This window comes from Monodon monoceros, unplaced genomic scaffold (assembly GCF_005190385.1).
Source record: "Monodon monoceros isolate NGI ecotype Baffin Bay Population unplaced genomic scaffold, NGI_Narwhal_1 Super_Scaffold_5, whole genome shotgun sequence".
Taxonomy (NCBI): Eukaryota; Metazoa; Chordata; class Mammalia; order Artiodactyla; family Monodontidae; genus Monodon; species Monodon monoceros.
Genome location: NW_021703782.1, coordinates 34,357,096 through 34,379,465, shown reverse-complemented (window position 1 = coordinate 34,379,465; position 22,370 = coordinate 34,357,096). Strand labels below are relative to the sequence as shown.

Here is a 22,370-nt window from a genome sequence, read left to right as displayed (position 1 = left end):
CCATTGTTAGCACCACTGATGAAACAGCCGATGAAACAGCCCCATTGCCAATATTATCAGCAGAGGCAAAAGCTGAAAAATCCCATGGCACTTGTTTAACCGATTTGTTTTCTGCTTAATCTCCCTTTTCTTAGGGGTGTGCCAGCTGTGGTTGACTTTGCTGCCATGCGTGATGCTGTGAAAAAGTTAGGAGGAAATCCAGAGAAAATAAACCCTGTCTGTCCCGCTGACCTTGTCATTGATCATTCCATCCAGGTTGATTTCAGCAGAAGGTGAGAGACTAGGATGAATAGTTGGGTTTTCTGCTTTGTGCAAAATCTCAGAGTGTAAGTCTTTTTTGTGTGTAAAAGGGAACCCTCCTGCACTGTTGGTGGGAATGTAAATTGATACAACCACTATAGAAAACAGTATAGAGTTTCCTTAAAAAACTAAAAATAGAACTATCATATGACCCAGCAATCCCACTACTGGGCATATACCCTGAGAAAACCATAATTCAGGAAGAGTCATATACCACAATGTTCATTGCAGCACTATTTACAATAGCCAGGACATGGAACCAACCTCAATGTCCATTGACAGATGAATGTATAAAGAAGATGTGGCACGTATATACAATGGAATATTACTCAGCCATAAAAAGAAACAAAATTGAGTTATTTGCAGTGAGGTGGATGCACCTAGAGTCTGTCATACAGAGTGAAGTAAGTCAGAAAGAGAAAAACAAATCCCGTATGCTAACACATATATATGGAATCTAAAAAAAAAAAAAAAAAAAAAAAAGGTACTGATGAACCTAGTTGCAGGGCAGGAATAAAGAGGTAAACATAGAAAATGGACTTGAGGACACGGGGTGGGAGGGTGAAGCTGGGGCAAAGTGAGAGTAGCATCCGCATATATACGCTACCAAATGTGAAATAGTTGGCTGGTGGGAAGCAGCTTCATAGCACAGGGAGATCTGCTTGGTGCTTTGCGATGACCTACAGGGGTGGGATAGGGAGGATGGGAGGGATGCTTGAGGGAGGGGATATGGGGACACATGTATGCATATGGCTGATTCGCTTTGTTGTACAACAGAAACTAACACAGTATTGTGAAGCAATTATTCTCCAATAAAGATCTATTAAAAAATAAAAAAAATTAAAAAAAGAAGAAAAATCTTTAAAAAGTATATTCAGGAAAACTCAAACTTAATAAATATTTTCCCCTGAAGTTTTTTTTTTTTTTCAGGGTGGGGGCAGGGGGATTAAGTCTTTTTTTTTTTTTTTCTATTTACTTCTTGGGTGAGAACAGCCTGTGTTTAAGCTTGAAGTCTGGATGAAAAACACATACAAATTCTGCCATGAGAGCTTGTCAGTACAAGTATGTGTTTGACTTTAAAAGAGTTTGGCTTTTTTTTTTTTTTTTTTTCCAACCACTGGAGTCTTATTCCTTTTTGATTCCAAGTAACTATTTCATATCTGGCCATCTCTGCCTCTCCACGTGGGTGTCCATAAACTCTATCCTTTTCCTTTTTTCCTTCTATTGTTCAGGATATCCACTTCTCTCTTGCTGCTAAAATCGTACCAACAACCTACCAATCCTACCAATAAAATCTCACTAGCAGAAGACAATAAGAATTTATTTCTTACACATCTACAAGTTGGGTGGGAGCTCAGCTGAGCTCAGCTGAATGCAGTTGGGCAGCTGTGCCTCACCCAGCCTTGGCTGGGTTGACTGCTTACACTGCACTGCACGTCGGTAGGGCAGCTGGGACAGCTCCATTCTATGTGTGCTTCTTTGGGAGCCCAGGCTAAAGGAAAAAGCAGCTATGTGGTGATCACAGAGGCTCAAGAAGGCAAGCGGGACCCTGCAGCATCTCTTGAGGCTTAGGTGAGGACTGACATAGGATCACTTCTATTCACAATCACATTAATCAAAGCAAGTTGCACAATTTAGCCCAAAGTCAGGGGTGAAGGAGTACACTCCAGTAACTGCAAGGTTACACAACGAGGATTTGGATACAAGGAGGGCAACCAGGTACTACTAGAAGGCTGATATCTTAACCTAGAAGTATAACTAAATAAAATTATTTCCAACTTTAGATAGAACTTTAGTTAGAAAGAAATAACTGTTCTGCATACAATGCTGGTAAAATTATTTGGTAGAGAGAACAGTTCATATGATTTAAAGCATTAATATTTTAAAAATTAAATCATCAAAGATTTTGAAGAAAATTTAATTATATAATGTCAAATGTCTTGATGAGAAAAACCTTTCTAAATTTAGAAGCAATGAATGAAACAAAGGGGGAAAAAAATCTATAGATTTAATGACTTCAAAGTTACCAGGAGATAACTTGAAAAATATTTTCAATAAAGAGTTAATATCCCTAATATATAAAGAGTATGTATAATCTATTAAAAAATAGTAAAACCCAGCAAATAAATGGGCAAAGGAAAGTGGACATTTCACAATAAAGGGAAATACAAATGGTAAACAATATATAAAGCCTTTTCAACTTTACAAGTAATAAAAAGGTAAATTAAACCCTTGAGATACCATTTTCTCTTAACATAGTTTAGAAAATAAATGTTATTAATTATAAATGTGTCATGAGGGAGACACTTTTATACACTGCTGATAGCACTACAAATTAGAAATGATGAAAGCAATGTGCCATATCCTTTGTCCTGGAATTTCCACTTCTAAACATACACTTTATAGATATCTGAAATTCAGCAAAAGCTTAATGACTAAATAGTGCTTATTAAAGTATTATTTATAATAGTGAAAACTTAAAAGCATTCTAGGTGTCCAACAAAGGAGAGTGATTTATTAAATTATGGTACATCCTTAAAGTAAATTATTAAGTAACCTTTACGGTTATATTTTAATCCTTAATAACATTTGGAACATGCTCATGTCTTGGCTCAATGAGCTAGATAAAAATTGCATGTATAGAGTGATCTCAGCTCGATGAAACTCTAGGCAAAGATTACAAAATTGGAAAGAGAAGTGCCAAACTGCTAAGCGATTATAACTATTCTTTATTTTTACAATAAAAAGCTACTGTTTTTATAATAGAAAGTCATTTAAGAATATGAAACCAACCACTCAAAGGAAAAAAAAAAGCAAAAACGTTTATTTGCTTCCTTGGGGATTTAAGTGGGTTCCATACAGCCTCAAGAGAAATGTAGAAACCGGTCATTCTCAAATTAGTATTGCCAATATCCAAACCAGAGAAATTCAGGAATAGAGAGAAAACTGCTTTGTCCCCTGAATTGATGGTTCTTGGAACAAACAGACTGGATACTTGCTAGCTCTTTCCTTTTCTTTGGACTCAACCCATCCTTGGGCAGCATGTCTTTTTTTTTTTTTTTTTCCTTAAATCACATGAGCTCAATTTAATGTTTTGATTTCAAAGGGAAGAGTTAAATTTACACAAACTATTATCCTATTGGAGAGTATGTTTCCTAAAGTCCCACTTCAGAAATTATTGAAAGGAGCCTCACAAAATCATGGGCAACTTTTTCTTGAAGACTCATTGGTGTTGATGGATTTACCTTCATTTCCCTGGCCTGGAAGGTGAAAGTACTGGTGGAGACAGAATTGTAATTGTTTTAATGTCTAAAGTTATTTGACTCAAAACTCGAAAGAGCTCCTGACAATTAAGCAGGTAAAGAATCTGAGTCAGCACCAAGTTCATTGTGACTTGGTTTCCTCCTTAAACCTTGACATCCATCAACTCTGGTTTCAATTTTTTATGGACCTTTTTCATTTATACTGTAATACTAAAAACATTATGATGAAAATAGCAAAGTCTAAGGGTGAACTTTGATCCAAAATGATATCCAAATCTAGCAAACACTTCTTTTTTTTAATTAAAGAGAAACACTTCTATGAGAAGTATTTTCTTTTTTTAATAAATTTATTTATTTATTTATTTTTGGCTGTATTGGGTCTTCGTTGCTGTGCACAGCTTTCTCTAGTTGCGGTGAGCGGGGGCTACTCCTCGTTGCGGTATGCAGGCTTCTCATTGCGGTGGCTTCTCTTGTTGCGGAGCACAGGCTCTAGATGCATAGACTTCAGCAGTTGTGGCACGTGGGCTAGTCAGCAGTTGTGGCACGTGGGCTCAGTAGTTGTGGCTCGCGGGCTCTAGAGTGCAAGCTCAGTAGTTGTGGCGCATGGGCTTAGTTGCTCCGTGGCATGTGGGATCTTCCCGGACCAGGGCTCGAACCCATATCCCCTTCATGGGCAGGTGGATTCTTAACCACTGCACCACCAGAGAAGCCCGAGAAGTATTTTCATTGCTAGTGTTTTGTTTTTATTTCTTGAGTTTGGTTTTGCAATTTGACCTCCCAGTCTCTTTCCTCATTTTTGTAAGGAATTAAGTGTGATATCTCAGCTTTTGTGGAACTGTGTGCTGTGGGCTTATTTCCAGCTATTTCCAGAATGAAGTAAGGAGTGGTGGGATGGTGAATTTTCTCAGTTAAGTATTTCTAAGCTCTTTCCCTGCTGTGAATAATAGTAATTGGCTTCACACCATCTTTAGGAATCGAGGATCTAACTAATGCATTATTGTAATGTTTTACAAAGTTATCTCAGAAATAACCTTTTTTAAAATCCCAACAAGAATATAATAGCAATTTCTGACCAGATTTCATGAGTGTCAAAACTATCTTCTCTATAAATACTGTCTGTGAATTTCTAGAGTACCATTAAATGTAATACTCAGAAACTTTGAACTACATCCAAATCTGATTTCAACTTACGTAAATAAGGAGAAATTTCCTCTTTAGTGTGTGAGGCCATTCACATTCAGAGATCTTATTGAAAGCTCACCAGATTGGGTAAATCTAGGAAAGTTCTGAGTGGTGGAAAAATCTGAATTCTAGGTCTGTTTATTCATTCGAATAACTAGAACTAAGTTAACGAGCCAAGGTTAGCATGAAAGATTTTTTGTCTTAGTGAGTAAATAGGGTTGTTTTTTAAATTTTATTTTTAATTTATTTTTCATCTTAACTTTTTTTTTACCTAGAATTTAACATATCTTAAAGCAGCCTAAGCATTTCTGGCTTCTGCTTGTCCTGTGACTATGTCATGTATATCGAACTGATGGTCCCAGCATTCTCTGGGGTAAATGGTCCTCTTCCAACCTTGCTTCTGTTGTGAGAAACTCTGAAATCCTTCTGGAGACAAGAGGACAAGGCATAATGACTGGGAGTCCACATGGGCTCAGAGCTCAGCAGAAGAGATGGGGCAGGGCCATACATGATTAAGAATAACGTTCCAAGATGCCTTCCCTTTTTTTTTGTAAAATTAAATCCATTTAACAGACCTACTGTATGTCAGTATTTATTCAAGAAGCAGGTTAGTCTAGAAAAGTAGAGAGATTAGGGAATGCACAGCTTGAATGCAGTTAGTAAGTGTAGGAACCAAATCACTAACTTGGAGAGTCAGGGGGGCTCTTCCAGGAGTGTCACTTAATCTGGGTCCCCAGGCATGTTTACCAAAGAGCAAAGAGCTGGAAAGACATTCTACAGAGAGAGAACAGAGCATGCAAAGGCACGAGGGAAGTGGGGTGTGAGAGAGTATGAGGGCCACAGTGCAGCTGAAACTAAAAGTTTGGACTGGAGGATGAGAGAGGACTCATGAAGGAAGTCTGACGTCAGACTGAAGGACCTTGTTTTTTGGGTTTTTTTTTTTGCGGTACGCGGGCCTCTCACTGCTGTGGCCTCTCCCGTTGCGGAGCACAGGCTCCGGACGCGCAGGCCCAGCGGCCATGGCTCACGGGCCCAGCCGCTCTGCGTCATGTGGGATCTTCCCGGACCGGGGCATGAACCCGTGCATCGGCAGGCGGACTCTCAACCACTGCGACACCAGGGAAGCCCGAGATCAGCAAACTTTTACTGTAAAGGGCCAACAGTAAATACTTTAGGTTTTGTTGGCCACATACTGTCTCCGTTTATTTGTTTTCCAACCTTTAAAAATATAAAAATTATTCGTTGCTTGACAGCCAAACATACACCGTATTGGGCCAGATTTGACTCATGAACCATAGTTTGTGGACCAACCCCTGCTGTAAGATACTCTCAGAAATTGATTCCATCAAAGCAACTGACACTTATCTGGAAGAATATTCACATCAAGAGAAAAAGAAAAAAATCCGCATGGTAACTGAATGTGTATTTGTAGAGTAAATAAGTGCCTCCGGTCTTTTTCTTCTCAAGCAGTGCCTGCCTACCCATGTTCATCTGGCAGACTCCCCCTCGCCCTCCAGACTACATCGATGTCATCGCCTCCTGGAAGGCATCCCTGGCTCCCTGGTCTGAGTTCATGGCCCTTTCTGGGTGCTCCCATGGCACCCTGTACTTCCCATATCATGACATTAATAATCACACTCTCATGGTTGCCTGGTTGCTGCTCTGTGTCTCTCGCTAGGCTCTGAGCTCCAGCTGGGCAGCACACATGCCCCTTCTGCACATTTGTATGCCCAGCATGTGGCACCAGGTAGGCTCTGTAGATCATTAACAAGTGACAGAAGAAAGTGGGTATAGTGGTTAAGTTAGAGGCTCCAGGACCAGTCAGACCTGGGTTCAGGTGACCACTCTGTAATGTACAAACGTCTGACCTTGGAGAAGTTAACTAATCTTTCTGTGCCTCCGCTTCCTCTTCCATACATTGGGGTAATGGTAGTACCCACGTGAGGGGTTGTTATGATGATTGAATGAGTTCATGTGTGTAAAGCACTTAGAGCCTACGATGCACCGTGCAGTCTTGCACTTTGGCTCCTGCTGTTATTATGGTAGTTGTTGCTATTACCACCACCACCATCGCTGCTACAGTTTCTGCAACTACTACTACAGGGAGGCAGCACAGGGACTTAGAGCATCATTCTTGAGTCAGACTGCCTGGGTGTCAATACCAATTCCATCATTTACTAGCTGTGAGGTCCTGAACAAGTTTCTTACCCTCTCTGTGTCTGTTTCCTGTTTTGAAAAATGTGGATATTAGTTGCTCCTAGCTCAAAGGGCTATTTTGAAGACTAAATTAGAAAATAAATGTAAAGCACTTTGGGGCCTAGTTCCTAGTAATGTCAATAAGTGTTAACTATCAATTAGTGAAGTCTGACTTGGGTCTTAGCTATTAATTTCACTATCATATCCTATGTTCACTCAATCCATGACAGTTTGTAAGCACTTCCTGTGTGCTAACCATGCCGAGTTGTCACTATGACTTACTCTACCTCAAAACAATGTAGTTTGATTATAAAAATTCTGGAAAAGCTTCCTGATGCCCTGAATTGTCCATGTCAGTCCTGATGAACTGAATGACTTGGAGCAAACCTCGGTATATAATCTGCGCTTTACTCACGTTCTTGAGTGGCACCATCCTCCTCATAAACCTCCTTTTGCAAGATAGGAGATTGTGATTCTATAAATTCCTGTGCCTCCTGGCATCACTGGTTCCCTACCTCCCAACATAAAACAGATGAAAATGCCAGCCCAGATATGGCTCAGCTCAGAGAGGTGTTGTAACAAGGTCATAGGTAAGAAAGGAGTACAGAAAGAAAGCTTCTTTAAATATCTAAGCTGCTACTGTCATCATAAATGTCTTGAGTCTGTTCCTAAGAGTCAGACTTTATGATTAGAATAGTTTTAACTTAAATCCACTTAATGTTTTCTACCCACCATGTTTAAAGGCATTATAAAAATCACCTGAACCAAAAAATAATTATTCTTTAATTACCTCTTTCCCGTGTTAACGAATGCACACCACCACCCAGCAAGCCTGCACATGAAACTGCCATTTTCTTTATTATCACCTATAAATTTGACCAGTAACATTTTACGCCTCAAAATTTAAACATTTAGTCTTTCTCTTTGACAGGGCAGACAGTTTACAGAAGAATCAAGACTTGGAATTTGAAAGAAATAGAGAACGATTTGAATTTTTAAAGGTATGGGCAGAGTTTGGCTCCATTGGTTGATTCTTTATGTGTGCGGGGTATGAGGAAGAGGTGCCAAGGAGGTGAGCTGCATAAAGGTGTGTCTGGTATTCATAGTGTTCTCCCCATTTTTCAATCCTAGTGGGGCTCTCTGGCCTTTCGCAACATGCGGATTATTCCTCCTGGCTCAGGAATCATCCACCAGGTGAATCTGGAGTATTTGGCAAGAGTGGTATTTGATCAGGATGGATATTATTACCCAGACAGTCTTGTGGGCACGGATTCGCACACTACCATGATTGATGGTTTGGGCGTTCTCGGTTGGGGTGAGTGTTCTTCTGGGCTCCTATTCCACTTATGCCGTTCTATGTAAATACCTTGATTTACTTTGATACCCTTATACCCCAGCAGCATGAATTTGAGTGACCACAAATATCAGAGAGGTTTTTTTGGTCTGTTTTCCAGTAATTTCCAGTACCCGGAAAAGTGTCTGATGCCTTTTAGGCACTCAGTATAATGTTTGGAAGAATGAATTGGAATCAGCAGCTGGAATTAGAATAGGCGAAAATCAGCTGGGGTGTTTGTTAAAAACAGCGACTCCTGAAGCCCATTCTTCTTTTTAGTGTGGAATCAAGGGAATTTTGACACAGGTGTTTGGGGGACCACACTTTGAGAAACACTTGTTAAAAATTCTATAGAGGGAAATAGAGAAAAGATAACTGTCCTTTATGGAAATATAACTCTACACTAGTAAAACACTATAAGTGGGTTGACTACTTGTTAATGACAGTGAACTATGCCTGAGGGATATCGTGAGGACTAAGGAAAGCATTACTCTGTCACGCCTTTCCACACAGGTGTGGGTGGTATCGAAGCAGAAGCTGTCATGCTGGGCCAGCCAATCAGCATGGTGCTTCCCCAGGTGATTGGCTACAGGCTGATGGGAAATCCCCACCCCCTGGTAACATCCACTGACATCGTGCTCACCATCACCAAGGTAACAATGTGCTGCCTCTTCTGTGGTCTGAGTCGCAGTGACAAATAGGAGGAAAGTCCACGATGGAGTCTCTCTTGGTTTCCATGTGCTCTAGAAGTGCTAGGAAACAGTACGTTTATGACTTTAAAAGAGATGACATAAGGAGAGAACTCTGCAGTTAGGTTCCAGATCATTATGTTCATTTTACTCTTCTGTTGCTGCATGGATCTTTTTCTTTAAAAAAATTTTTTGAAATTATGAAACAGTTTAAATACACAGAAGTTAAAATGACATTTATATGCCCACCATGTAGACTTAACAGATGGTAACATTTTGCTGTATTTGCTTCAGAGCTCTCTCTGTATGTATATTTTTTAAGAAGTGAAATGTAATATTTATGGCTAAAGCCACCCTCTTCATTTCTAGAGAGAATCACTGTCTTGAGGTTATAAGAAATCATTTCCATGCATATGTTTATACTTCTACATTTTTTCCACATGGTTCTTCTTTATATGAAAATAACTATGAATAATTTTTGACTATTTAAAATTCCATTCTCTGTATTATAAGTTATATTATTGTAACAGATGTTTCTCCAAGCTGGAAAATATTAGTTTTGTTTTGTTTTTCATTTGCCCTTGTCAGAAATAATCCTTTTTGGTGATTTGCTTGCTTTGCAAAAAGAAGGCAGTTTCATTTTGAAAGACTATTAGAAAAGTAATTTTTTTTTTATTATCACACAAGTTTTTCTGGTTGTATAGTTTGAAGGCTTGGGTTATGTGGGATGGATGCTATACTTTTGATTTAATAGTCATGGACATCGGAATCAGATTTATTTGAACACTATAGCTCATCAGAGATGTCCGCATCGTTCAAGTGTGGAATAATATAGGCTCTGCCCACAAAATTTGGCAGAATTCCATGTAACCAAAAGGGCCTGTCCGTGTGGTTGTCCACACTTCATACAGCTGATTTCATGCAGAGCCAAGCCAGTCATGAGGCTCCAGCCCTGGCTGATGGCTTGTATGGAAAAGGTGTGAGAGTCAGACTGCCTGGATCTTTTGGTTACATTTGACTTACACCTGTGTTCAGGATATTTGTTCATTATACCCTTGAAAACAAGGCATTTGCTTATTCAACAAGTGCAAATCATAATTTATTCACGTTGAAAGAATTTATTTAATTTTTAGAAAGAAGTTTTCTCATTTGGCAAAACTTTTCTTATTATTTGTGTTTTTATATTACTTTTTCTTTCTTTTTAAAGAAATGTTTCAACATAATTTTAGATTTACAGGGGACTTGATGTAAAGGTAATACAGAGTTCCTGTTACCTTTCTCCCAGCTTCCCCAGATGTTAACATCTTACATAACCATGGTATATTTATCAGAAACAGAAGTAGTTAACATTGGTATGACATTTTTAACTAAACTAGAAACTTCACCAGTTTTTTCAGTAATCCCTTTTCTGTTCGAGGATCTACTCCAAGATACCATGTTGTATTTAGTTGGCCTTACTTTTTAAGTTTTATTTTTAAAAGTAATCAAACATATGTTGGGCTAATTCATTTTTTGTGTTTACTCACAAGGCTACTTTATGAGAATTGCAAGGCGATAGTTCTGCATTTTAAATACAGGTTATCAAGTCTCAAACTCTGCTATTGTTCTGTTGCTCAGCACCTCCGCCAGGTTGGGGTAGTGGGCAAATTTGTCGAGTTCTTCGGGCCAGGGGTAGCCCAGTTGTCCATTGCCGACCGAGCTACAATTGCCAACATGTGTCCAGAGTATGGAGCCACTGCTGCCTTTTTCCCGGTTGATGAAGTCAGTATCAAGTACCTGGTGCAGACAGGTAAGTGCAGAACCCTGAAAACAGAAGGCCGTTTCTAAAGTTCATAGAACGCTGAAAATTGGAGCACTACCTTCTGCCTCTGTCCCTCGATTAAATAGTTGAGGCACTCAACCTAAAGAAGAGAAGAGAAGGGATGGTGGGGAGGGGAAAGCTGCAAAATACATCCAGAGATGAGATTAGTTTCTATGGCTCTAGAGGTGGCCACCGAACCTCTTACTGATCTGGTACCGAATTTGTAACATCTACTGATTTGAAACCAATGGTTTCAGAGAAGTTGAACACTTTCTTAAACTGAAACCTAAAAGAAATTTCTCCTGCATGTCTTCGTGGAGAGGATGACGGGATGTAATGAACACTGGGGCCCAACAACAGGTCATGATAAATGTTAACGAAGATCAGACAGTCATCTGTTATAAGGTCCATGCTGAAAGCTGATGACCTTTACAATTCAGTTAAAATGAAGAGGTGAAAAAAAAGAATGCTGATCTATTGTGGATCCAAGAATCAAGCTCTCGAACAGGCTTATTTGTCAGAAAACTGGGAGAACTCCGTGTCCATTGGGCAAACCGTGCGTATTATCTCCTGCAACCAGGGTCTTGATCAGAATGAAACAGCAGAGCTTTCAGGGTCATATTCCTGGTGATATAGCATCACGAGTTAGGACTTTGAACTCAAACCTAAACTCAGCTTCGGGTCCTGGTTCTGCCATTTACGGCCTGTGTTCCATGGGAAAGTTAATCTTCTTGAGCCACTATTTCCCCATCCATAAATGAGGATAATAACAGTGCTTTTCTCATAAGGTCATGATAAAGGATTAGAGAATGAAATAATGCATTTAAAATGTTTAGCACACAGTGCTGGGCACACAGCTGGTGATCTGTGGTGGGAGACTGCGGGGATTACTATAACTAGAATCATGTGGAATGCTGAGGGTCTGTGGCCAGTTGAAGGCAGATGCGTCGGAGGTATGCTTTGACAATTCGCTGAGGCTTAGGATCCTCTTAATTAAGACCCATAACCAAAGAGAGACGAGTGCTTATAAGTGAGAATCTTCTACAGAAAATGGTCACTTCGATAGAACAGCAGATCAGTTAATGGCCCCCAGTAAACAGCAGCATCGGCTAGAGAGTCAGACTGTTAGCCTGAAAGCTGCAATATCAGCAGAGCTCTTGGTGTGTGTTTAAGTGAAATGCCCGTTCCTTGTATAGCTTCTGGTAGAGGCATTAGTTTAATCAGGAAATATTAACATCTGTTACTTGTTACTTCTTAAAATGCCCATTAGGTCGTGATGAAGAAAAAGTAAAGCATATTAAAAAGTATCTTCAGGCTGTAGGAATGTTTCGGGATTTCAGTGACCCCGCTCAAGACCCAGACTTTGCCCAGGTATGAGAGTGCCTTTCATAAGGTCATGATAAAGGATTAGAGAATGAAATAATGCATTTAAAATGTTTAGCACACAGTGCTGGGCATGTGTTTCCTCTTTCTCAAGCCTGTGGTTTTAGTTGTGAATGTTTTTTCTTGGGGGGTGTATTTGTAGGAAATTAGTCACTGCCAAGTTATCGCAGAAGAACAGGGTGTTAAAAGGCTAAACAATCAAAAAGGAATTGTAGACATAAAATAACGTAACTTGTCCCATTCTTCCTGGCCATTAGGTTGAGTATGCTCCCGCCACACACCGCTTTTTTTTTTAAATAAATTTAATTAATTAATTTATTTTTTGGCTCCGTTGGGTCTTCATTGCTGCGTGCGGGCTTTCTTTAGTTGCGGTGCGCGAGCTTCTCACTGCGGTGGCTTCTCTTGTTGCAGAGCATGGGCTCTAGGTGTGAGGGCTTCAGTAGTTGCAGCACGTGGGTCCTAGAGTGTGTGGGCTTCAGAAGTTGCGGTGCATGGGCTCGTTAGTTGCGGCTCGTGGGCTCTAGAGCGCAGGCTCAGTAGTTGTGGCTCACAGGCTTACTTGCTCCGCGGCATGTGGGATCTTCCCAGACCAGGGCTTGAACCCATGTCCCCTGCGTTGGCAGGCAGATTCTTAACCACTGCGCCACCAGGGAAGCCCTGCTCCCCTTTTTTGCTTTACTCCTCTTATGTGGAAGATCTTTGGAAAAGGAGTTTAGAAGGACTGGAGCTATTTAAAGGCTGATAAGCACATCATTATTATAGATGGGGAAAGAAATGGAGGTGCAAGCGAATCAATTTGTTCTGATTTACCCATCAACGTACTTATCTTCATTCATTTTCTAGGGTGCAAACTGAATCCACATTTTTCTCAGCAGCCAAGATTGGAGGGTAAACCAGATGTGGGATCCTTGTTTTGTTTCACATTACATTGATGGAAGGAAATATTCAATTAGACTAGGGCCCATTTCTTGGCATTGATGAGTTAATGGCTGCATTCCCCCAGTCATCCTAGAAAAATTACAATGGTTTATCTATCATTTCAGTAGAAAATCCATCTCATTGACTAACTTAAGCAATAAAAAGGATGTATGAGCTGCTTTGCAAAGATGGCTGAGTGAAAGACCCTGGAGGCAGCCACAATCCCCACCCTGGTCTTTCTGAGAGGTGGCAAGGCTTCTGCCTGTCCCATGCTACCAAAGTGCTCATCTGGAACTTTGGAAATTCATCCCTTCAGTGTAAAATGGACATTGACTTCCTTGGTTTTGAATGTGGTAGTTTAGTTTATTTTTATTGTTGTGGTGTTTTAAATTCTCTGGCATGGCTGTGTTTTTTTCTTTGTGAGTATAATGTCAATTCCACGGTTCCTTTTCTTTTGGGTGCACAGGTTGTGGAGTTAGATTTGAAAACAGTAGTGCCTTGCTGCAGTGGACCCAAAAGGCCTCAGGACAAAGTTGCCGTATCTGACATGAAAAAGGACTTTGAGAGCTGCCTTGGAGCCAAGGTAGGGACCTGGGAGAGGTGGGTGGAAATCCTCCCCAATCCTGCCCCATGCTTGGCTTCTTTGTGCACAGGCTTCACCGCCCTCGATGATGAGTCTTCCTGAAGCCTTGGTGCTGCGGGCGTTTCCTCTCCATCCTATAGTCCTCGATGCCTCCCTCTGCATTAGCTAAGAGCCAGGCAGCCTCCTTAGAGCACTTGATTGCCTGTAAACACAACTCAACCCTCCTTTTCAAAAGCATACCTCCTTTTCACATGACTCACCACGGTGTTCACTCGGCTTGCCCAAACTTTTCTGGCCACTGTACTTTTGTTCATGCCATCCCCTGCCTGCATGTCCTTTCCCTGTCTGCATGCCCTAATCTCTCAGCTCTTCCACAATGTGGCCTCAGATCCCATAGCACAAAGTCATCTCTCCCTCATTTGAACCTTCATGGCATCAGTGGGAAACCCTGTGATGGTGTTTCATAGCCTTTAATTTCATTGTTGGTACTGTATAATATGTGCATGTCTGATTTCCTTTACTGCACTGTAGATTGAGGATAGGATTTATGCACAGTCACCTTTGTATCCCACAAAGTGCCCAGCATAGTATCCTGTACACAGTAGATTTTCAATGAAGATTTTTCAAATGAATAAGATTTGTGATGGATTTTATCCACGGGATGCCAGCATTTTACCAAATGTTCAGCTGCACTGTGTTAGCCTTACTGCTTATGATTGGTTGAATCTGGCCAAAATGGCACCTTTTTCTAAATTTCCATAAAGGTTAGTATCAGCGCCCTCAGTGTAGCCATTACATCTGTACTAATTAGCTCTAATTAGACTAAGCTAAATTTGTAGTTTTAGTCTTTCAGTATTTGAGGTGGGGAAGAATTGTTAATAATTTCAAAGCAAAATCAGATTCAGAAATCATGACTCCCTTTTATAAAGATTTAAAAAGAGTAAATTTAATTTTTCTGTAGCATTTCAGAGTTTACCAGCTGAGATGTTTATGTTTTGTTAAGAATTGGCCTTTAAAACTATAGTTACCAAAGTATTTCTTCTTCTTCCAAAGTGAGAACTTTTGATCATATATTTTTTTTTCTTTTTTTCTTCCTATAGCAAGGATTTAAAGGATTCCAGGTTGCTCTGGACCATCATAATGACCATAAGACATTTATCTATAATAATAGCGAGTTCACCCTTGCTCACGGTTCTGTGGTAATCGCTGCCATTACTAGCTGCACTAACACCAGTAATCCATCTGTGATGTTAGGAGCAGGTAAGTGCCTTTGATGGTCATGGGGACGTGTGGGTGAAAATTTCCCAAGACATGACCCAGGGGCTTAACTGAGTTCTACATATAGTTCCCTGAACCTTATCCTTTCCAGATGCAGAGATTAATTGGCCCAGAAATGTTTACACAATAAATAATGCAAAGTATTTAAAGTAGTATAGTCTTTAGAATCAACACAGAAAAGAAGGAGAAGAGAGGAAAGAAAGATGAATTTCTGGTAAAGCCTAGAATCTTATGTCAGACTTTAGAAGAAAAAACCTGTTTTCATTTCACAGACTGTTTTCTCCATAAAACCCCTGATAGGCCTTTTTGTACAGTAGAATTTAGTCTGTCTTAGATGCATTGTCAAGTGCATCTGAATTATGGCACAGGGCACTGGTCGATAAAACTTATCTACCTATTATGCAATTTTGTTTAATTATTTAATATTTACATGCAGAGTTTCATTACTCTAATGTCCCTTTAGTTTCCAAATTTTAAAATATCCCTAAGAGTTCCTCTTGTGTCCACAAACAGTTCTTTCTTTATGAATTGGACAAGTGCGTAAGGAGAACCTTCTTTGTCCAGGAATTCATCTGTTGCCACCTAAGCTTTGGACAAACCAGTTTCCTTAAGATAAGACACCAGCTTGTCTGTAGCCTTTTATCTCTTTATACCCCTGACTCCTTATTTCTTTCCTACTTCCCTGATATGTCCTAAGTCAGAGCACCCAGTGTCCCTGTAATAGTCTCTGTATTTGCCCAGAGTCAAGTGGCCCAAGAGCCCTTGATCTTCCTCTTCAAGAAATATCTGAGGACTAGATTTAATCTTCTAGGCAGACTGTATTCCTCACCAACAAGTACACAATTCATATACTTTAAGAAGGGGCCCTTCCTATTATTTTTCATCTAAATAAAATATAATTAGAAAGATTGCTTTCCCTCCAAAAATTAAAAACTCATTCTATAATATAATCATGAATGGTTCAGGTTTATCTCTTTTTTTAAAAAAAAAAAAAAGGCACAGCTCTTTTTATCTTTTTCTTTATGTCCATGGCTAATTTTGAGTTTACTGAATACATGTAAATGACTTTGGGCCAGCGAGCTTTTGATTTCTGTCAGGCAACAAAAATGGCAGAAAGCATCAACATGAATGGGGCTCTGTCAAGCAGTGCAGGAAGTGCAGACTGAAGTCAGTCTCTTTCCTGAAATGTCCGTGGCACCTAGAGTGGGCAGCCCCACACACCGTGTCTGTGTTTACCATTTCACAGGCTTGTTAGCAAAGAAGGCTGTGGATGCTGGCCTGAACGTGAAGCCTTACATCAAAACTAGCCTATCTCCTGGAAGTGGTGTGGTCACCTACTACCTGCGAGAAAGTGGAGTCATGCCTTACCTGTCTCAGCTTGGGTGAGGGAGAAATCTCTTACACCATTGCTTTTGTTTTATTGTATTCCACAGGTATTTTGCTAAGTCACCTTGTAATGGATGTAAGCTTATCTGATGGTGTCTAATTGCGTAGTCTTCTGTCAGATGGTAAACAGACAAACCCTCAAATTCCGACAGAGCAGGGCCCTCCTGTACAGTTGTACTGGTTGTTCATCAGACAAGGGTGTCTGTGAAGAGAGCAGGGGCTGATATCAAGCCTGTGCTCTGCTGTAGCGCTGCACTCCTGGGGCAGGGGGCGTCTTTTCTCAGTTGTATGAGGGTGTGCTATGGGCTAGTGTTGGCTCTGCAACTGAATCTGCCCTTTGGTATGAAAATAATTATTTCCCATGCCTGAAAATGTTCTGATTCCTTGAAGTCAATTAGTTATTTGTTGCCAAATACAGTTTCTCCAATTAATCCACTATTCCTAATTTGGATGACATAGATTTTTGTCATGTGCCTCATAAAAGTCAGAAGTCCTTGGGATTATATAATAAGAGTAGTGAATAAAGACATCAAATGGCATATCTGATTTCAACTTATAAAAATTCCAGATCATTCAGATAGACTCCTTATAATTTTCTTATAAATTTAAAAAGTAAATTACTTATAAAAGTAAATTATATGGAACAGAATAGAGAGACCAGAAATAACCCATACAGCTATGGTCATTAATCTTCAACAAAGAAGGTGAGAATATTGCAGAAAAGACGGTCTCTTTAGCAAGTGATGTTGGGAAAGCTGGACAGCCTCATGTAAATCAATAAAATTAGAATACTGTCTCACACCGCATACAAAAATAAACTCAAAATGGTTTAAATATCTAAATGTAAGACGTGACACCATAAAACTCCTAGAAGAGAACACAGGCAAAACATTCTCTGACATAAATTGTAGCAATATCCCAAGGCAAAATAAATAAAAGCAAAAATAAACAAATAGGACCTAATCGAACTTAAAAGCTTTTGCACAGCAAAGGAAACCATAAACAAAACAAAAAGACAAGTTACCGAATGGGACAGAATATTTGCAAATGATGTGACCGACAAGGGATTAATTTCCAAAATATACAAACAGCTCATACATCTCAATATCAAAAACAAACAAACCAACAACCCAATCAAAAGATGGGCAGAAGACCTGAATAGACATTTTTCCAAAGAAGACGTACAGATGGCCAACAGGCACAGGAAAAGATGCTCAACATCACTAACTTTTAGAGAAATGCAAATCAAAACTACAATGAGGTATCACCTCACACCAGTCAGAATGGCCATCATCAAAAAGTCTACAAATAATAAATGCTGGAGAGGGTGTGGAGAAAAGGGAACCCTCCTACACTGTTGGTGGGAATGTAAATTGGTGTAACCACTATGGAAAACAGTATGGAGCTTCCTTAAAAAACTAAAACTAGAGCTACCATATGATCCAGCAGTCAGTGGAATATATCCAGAAAAGACAGAAACTCTAATTTGAAAAGATACATGCACCCCCATGTTCATACCAGCACTATTTATAATAGCTGAGACATTGAAACAGCCTAAGTGTCCATCAACAGATGAATGGATAAAGAAGATACATATACACAATAGAATACTAGTCAGCCATAAAAAAGAATGAAATATTGCCATTTGAAGCAACATGGATAGACCTAGAGAATATCGTACTAAGTGAAGTGAGTCAGACAGAGAAAGACAAATATATATTACCACTTGTATGTGGACTCTAAAAAAAATAATGCAAATGAATCTATTTACGAAACAGAAACAGACTCACAAACATAGAAAACAGACTTATGGTTACTAAAGGGGAAAGCAGGGATTGGGGGGAGAGGTGGGATTAGGAGTATGGGGTTAACAGATACACACTACTATATATAAAATAGATATGGGACTTCCCTGGCCATCCAGTGGTTAAGACTTTGGGCTTCCACTACAGGGGGTGCAGGTTTGATCCCTGGTCAGGGAACTAAGATCCCACATGCTGCGTGGTGTGGCCAAAAAAAAAAAAAGATAAACAACAAGGATTTACTGTATAACATAGGGAAAACTATTCAATGTCTTGTAATAACCTATAGTGCAAAATAATCTGAAAAAATATGTGTGTGTGTGTTTGTATATGACAATCACCTTGTTGTACACCTTAATACTATAAATCAACTATACTTGTTTTTTAAAAAAGTAAATTATAAAAAGGACTCTTAATTGAATGATCTAGAATGGATGAATAGTAGATCAAAATGTTCCCAAGAATGAAAGCTTTATAGAGACAGCCCTGTACTAAACTTACTTAAGTCAGTGGTCTCCAGGAACTGTAACCAACAGGTGAGCCCACTGAGAGTCATTCTCCATCCTGTGCTCCTCTCTTGCACCTAGGTTTGATGTGGTGGGCTATGGCTGCATGACCTGCATTGGCAACAGTGGGCCCTTACCTGAAGCTGTGGTAGAAGCCATCACGCAGGTGATTACAGAGGAACTTGTGGGTCTTCAGAGCTGTTGTCATGTTTCATATGATGTGTGATCAAAAGGCTGGTAATTTTAAGAAGGTCCAGGGAAGCATGGGATGTGGTTAAGAGTACGGTCTTCGGAGTTGAGTGAAACTTATTAACTGTATACCTTTGAGCAAGTTAATTAACCTCTTTGTGGCTCAGTTTTCACAACTGTAACTGGAGACAATAATAGCACCTGTTTCATAGAGTTGTGAGCACTAAGGTGATAGTGGACACGAAGGACATAGTGCAGCGCCTGGCACATGCATGCTCCCTAAACGTGGTTTTGACTGCAGAAGGCGCCAGAATCGTTTGTTCCTGTTGTCTGAAAACTGGTTCCAAGTCAGACAAATGAATGTAAACTAAATTGCATTGGCTTGATTTTTGGCCCATAAATTCTGTAGCGTTGAGAAATACTATTTGGTTTGCTTTGCATTAATTATAGAATCCCTGTCAGTCAATGTGGCTTCCTTTAGCTTTCAACTTGCAGTCTTCCCCGCCTGTTCTCAGGCCCCAGCAGCAAAATAACCAGGATGCTGCCTCCTGACCAACCTGCTATTTTCTCATGAGCAGAAACCACTGAATGTGTCTCTCAGCTGCTTTTGACCCAGAGTGTCTCCCACAGGGTCACCCTGTGTGCTCTTCTTCCCAGGGAGAGGACCAGGTGAAGGGGAAGCTTAAAGGGAAAACTTTGACAAATGGAGCCTAGGCACTCTCTTCTCTTTGCGACCTGCTTTTCCCCTTGCCTCACACAGGGGGACCTTGTTGCTGTTGGAGTACTGTCTGGGAACAGGAATTTTGAAGGGCGAGTCCACCCCAATACCCGGGCCAACTATTTAGCCTCTCCGCCTTTAGTAATAGCGTATGCAATTGCGGGGACCATCCGGATCGACTTTGAGAAAGAACCACTGGGTAAGATCTTTTCTGGGGGGTTACAGTTTTTCCAATGTATCTGAAAACATTACTGGGAGAAAGTTATTGCTTTCCTTAAGAAATAATGAAGGCTAGACCCTCCAGAGATCAGAGGAGGAGCCTTTTCTTTATGCCCCAATACACAGCTAAGACATAACTGAAACAGTTAAACAAGAATTTACTAAAGGGGGAGGGACAACAAAAGGGAAAGAAATACCCAAAGTAGTGGAGATCTTGCCATTCTGGCTTCTTCTCCAGTCCCTTCCTTTCCAGCTCCCGCTTTAATCTAATGATAGGCACTGTTTTAATGTCTCCTCTGTAGGAACACGTCCACGTAGTACAGCTTCTTGAAATTCTGGGGACAGGATGCTTTGTTTCTTTTCCTCTGGTCTCTTTGCTGTACCCTCCTCAACCCATGCTAATAAGCAGATTAGATAACATGAAAATGGTGCCCTGGAATTTACTTTCAGGAAATCATAGCTTTAGACATACAGTTGATCCTCATTATATATGGATTCCATATTTGCAAATTTGACTACTCATTAAAATGGATTTTAACCCCAAAATCAATGCTTATCACTCTCCCATGGTCACTCACAGATGTGCACGGGGTGGGGGCGGGGAGGGGTGCAGGTGTGAAAACCTTGAGTTTTCAAGGTGACTCACAGTGAGTCCCTCACTGTGCCTGCTCTCAGCTGAGGTCGAACAAGGCAACATTCTGCCTTTTTTTTTTTTTTTTTTTTGCTGTACGCGGGCCTCTCACTGTTGTGGCCTCTCCCATTGTGGAGCACAGGCTCCGGACGCACAGGCTCAGTGGCCATGGCTCATGGGCCTAGCCGCTCCGCGGCATGTGGGATCTTCCCGGACTGGGGCACGAACCTGTGCCCCCTTCATCGGCAGGTGGACTCTCAACCACTGCGCCACCAGGGAAGCCCCATTCTGCCTTTTTATTGCAGGTCTTATACTGCAAACAAGTGTCCTGTTCGAGCTCTGTTTAGCACCATGTTTTTCACATTTTTGTGCTTTTTATTGGTGATTTCACTGTTTAAAATGACCACCAAGAGTAGTGCTAAAGTGCTGTGTGGCGTTCCTAAGCCCAAGAAGGCTGTGACGGGCCTCGCGTTAGACAGGCTCGCAAGTTCAGTGTGAATGCACCAACAGTATGTATGAAGTAAGGCGTCATGAAACAGAAACACACATAAAACAGGGTTATGTCTTGATCAGTTGACGACAGTGTTGTGGATGGAGGCTCTTGGGAGCCTAACATGTGTGTCTCCTGGGGGCAGTGACTGAGTATTCTCTGAGTGTGCACGTAGGCTTTACAGAACGTAACTACCCTGAACGAGACTTGACTGACTGTATGTGGTGATGAAAATGGGGTATGAGATGTTTTTCTCACTAATAAACATTTTTTTCCCCAGGGGTAAATGCAAAGGGACAACAGGTATTTCTGAGAGATATCTGGCCAACCAGAGATGAGATCCAGGCAGTGGAGCGTCAGTATGTCATCCCTGGGATGTTTAAGGAGGTCTATCAGAAAATAGAGGTGAGGTCCCAGCCCACCTGTGAGGGAAAGCTGCTCTTATGCATCATCTCTGCCACCCTTGAGGCCAGTGGCGGTGTCAGCTATACAAAGTAACATTTCTTCAGATGATTGGGGAAGTGGTTATCCATCATTTTTCTCCTAAGACTCACGTTTTTCCAGACCCCACACTCCCCAGATGTTCCCAGAGTTGGACAAGTGAGCGGCAGCCTCAGGAGGAAAGGCCTCAGCTGTGTGTGGTTCCTGGCCAGCTCTCCACAGCTACTCCCTTCCTCAGGCAGCCTGGGGCGTGCATCAACTATGGTTGAGGACCCCCTGATGTCACTGTAGTGTGTCACTGAGGCATCAAATGGTTGAATGCACCTCTCAGATGTATTTGCATGCTTAAAAAATAATAATAAAAATAAAAGCCACTCAGTAGGAAACACCACCCTATCAAACTACCGAAATAAAAAAAAACCTTGCTGTGCATTTTACAAATACAGGGTAAATGTATGGGACTCAGCATCATTTTCTGAGCCCCTTGGATGTTACCACTTTCCCTAGTCTCTGTGATAGGCTGACCCAAGGGCTTCAGCCTGGGGCTGGTGGTTTGAATGAAACAAGAGGGCAGACTGGGTAGCAGAGTCACACGGGGGTCATATTCACGCACTGTGAATCCCACAAGCTGCTCATTGGGAAATGGTACAAGGGAGTTTGGTAGATATTGGGTTAAATGTGTTTCTCCAAAGTCTGAGTCAATGGACATGTAGAGCTAATTCAAGCCAATTTGAATGCATAGCAGCTGCCTTTTACTAGCTAATGTCCTTATGACCTGGAGGTCTACTTCCCAGAATCTTCAGAGCATACATAATTTCCCCTGGGGTACAATCTGGATTATTTCATAAATTATATTTATAAGTATATGTATTAGTTATCTATTGCTCTGCAACAAATTACCCCCAAACTTAGTGAGTTAAAACAGCAAGGTTTTTTTTTTGTTTTGTTTTTTGTTTTTGCGGTACGCAGGCCTCTCACTGTTGTGGCCTCTCCTGTTGAGGAGCACAGGCTCCAGACGCACAGGCTCAGCAGCCATGGCTCACAGGCCCAGCCGCTCCGCGG

General features: G+C 40.8%; 1 protein-coding gene and 1 long non-coding RNA gene across 3 annotated transcripts in view; one reads left to right on the top strand and one right to left on the bottom strand.

Moving 5' to 3' along the window:
- ACO1 (aconitase 1) overlaps positions 1-22,370 on the top strand; it is a 59,802-nt gene that overhangs the window by 22,709 nt on the left and 14,723 nt on the right. The window contains exons 4-15 of one of the 2 annotated variants that reach the window (XM_029201813.1): positions 135-272; positions 7,873-7,942; positions 8,073-8,256; positions 8,788-8,927; positions 10,581-10,752; positions 12,035-12,135; positions 13,532-13,648; positions 14,749-14,908; positions 16,173-16,308; positions 18,702-18,786; positions 19,570-19,726; positions 21,148-21,272. In XM_029201813.1, coding sequence (XP_029057646.1) covers positions 135-272; positions 7,873-7,942; positions 8,073-8,256; positions 8,788-8,927; positions 10,581-10,752; positions 12,035-12,135; positions 13,532-13,648; positions 14,749-14,908; positions 16,173-16,308; positions 18,702-18,786; positions 19,570-19,726; positions 21,148-21,272 — 1,585 coding nt within the window. Of the gene's footprint in view, positions 1-134; positions 273-5,862; positions 6,156-7,872; positions 7,943-8,072; positions 8,257-8,787; positions 8,928-10,580; positions 10,753-12,034; positions 12,136-13,531; positions 13,649-14,748; positions 14,909-16,172; positions 16,309-18,701; positions 18,787-19,569; positions 19,727-21,147; positions 21,273-22,370 lie in introns of those variants that run through there. The other variant, XM_029201814.1, reaches the window with a different exon arrangement.
- The window catches only part of LOC114883795, a 30,417-nt gene continuing 12,224 nt past the window's right edge, over positions 4,178-22,370 (bottom strand). The window contains exon 3 of the long non-coding RNA XR_003790675.1: positions 4,178-5,171. This is a non-coding gene — a long non-coding RNA (uncharacterized LOC114883795). The remainder of the gene's footprint in view (positions 5,172-22,370) is intronic.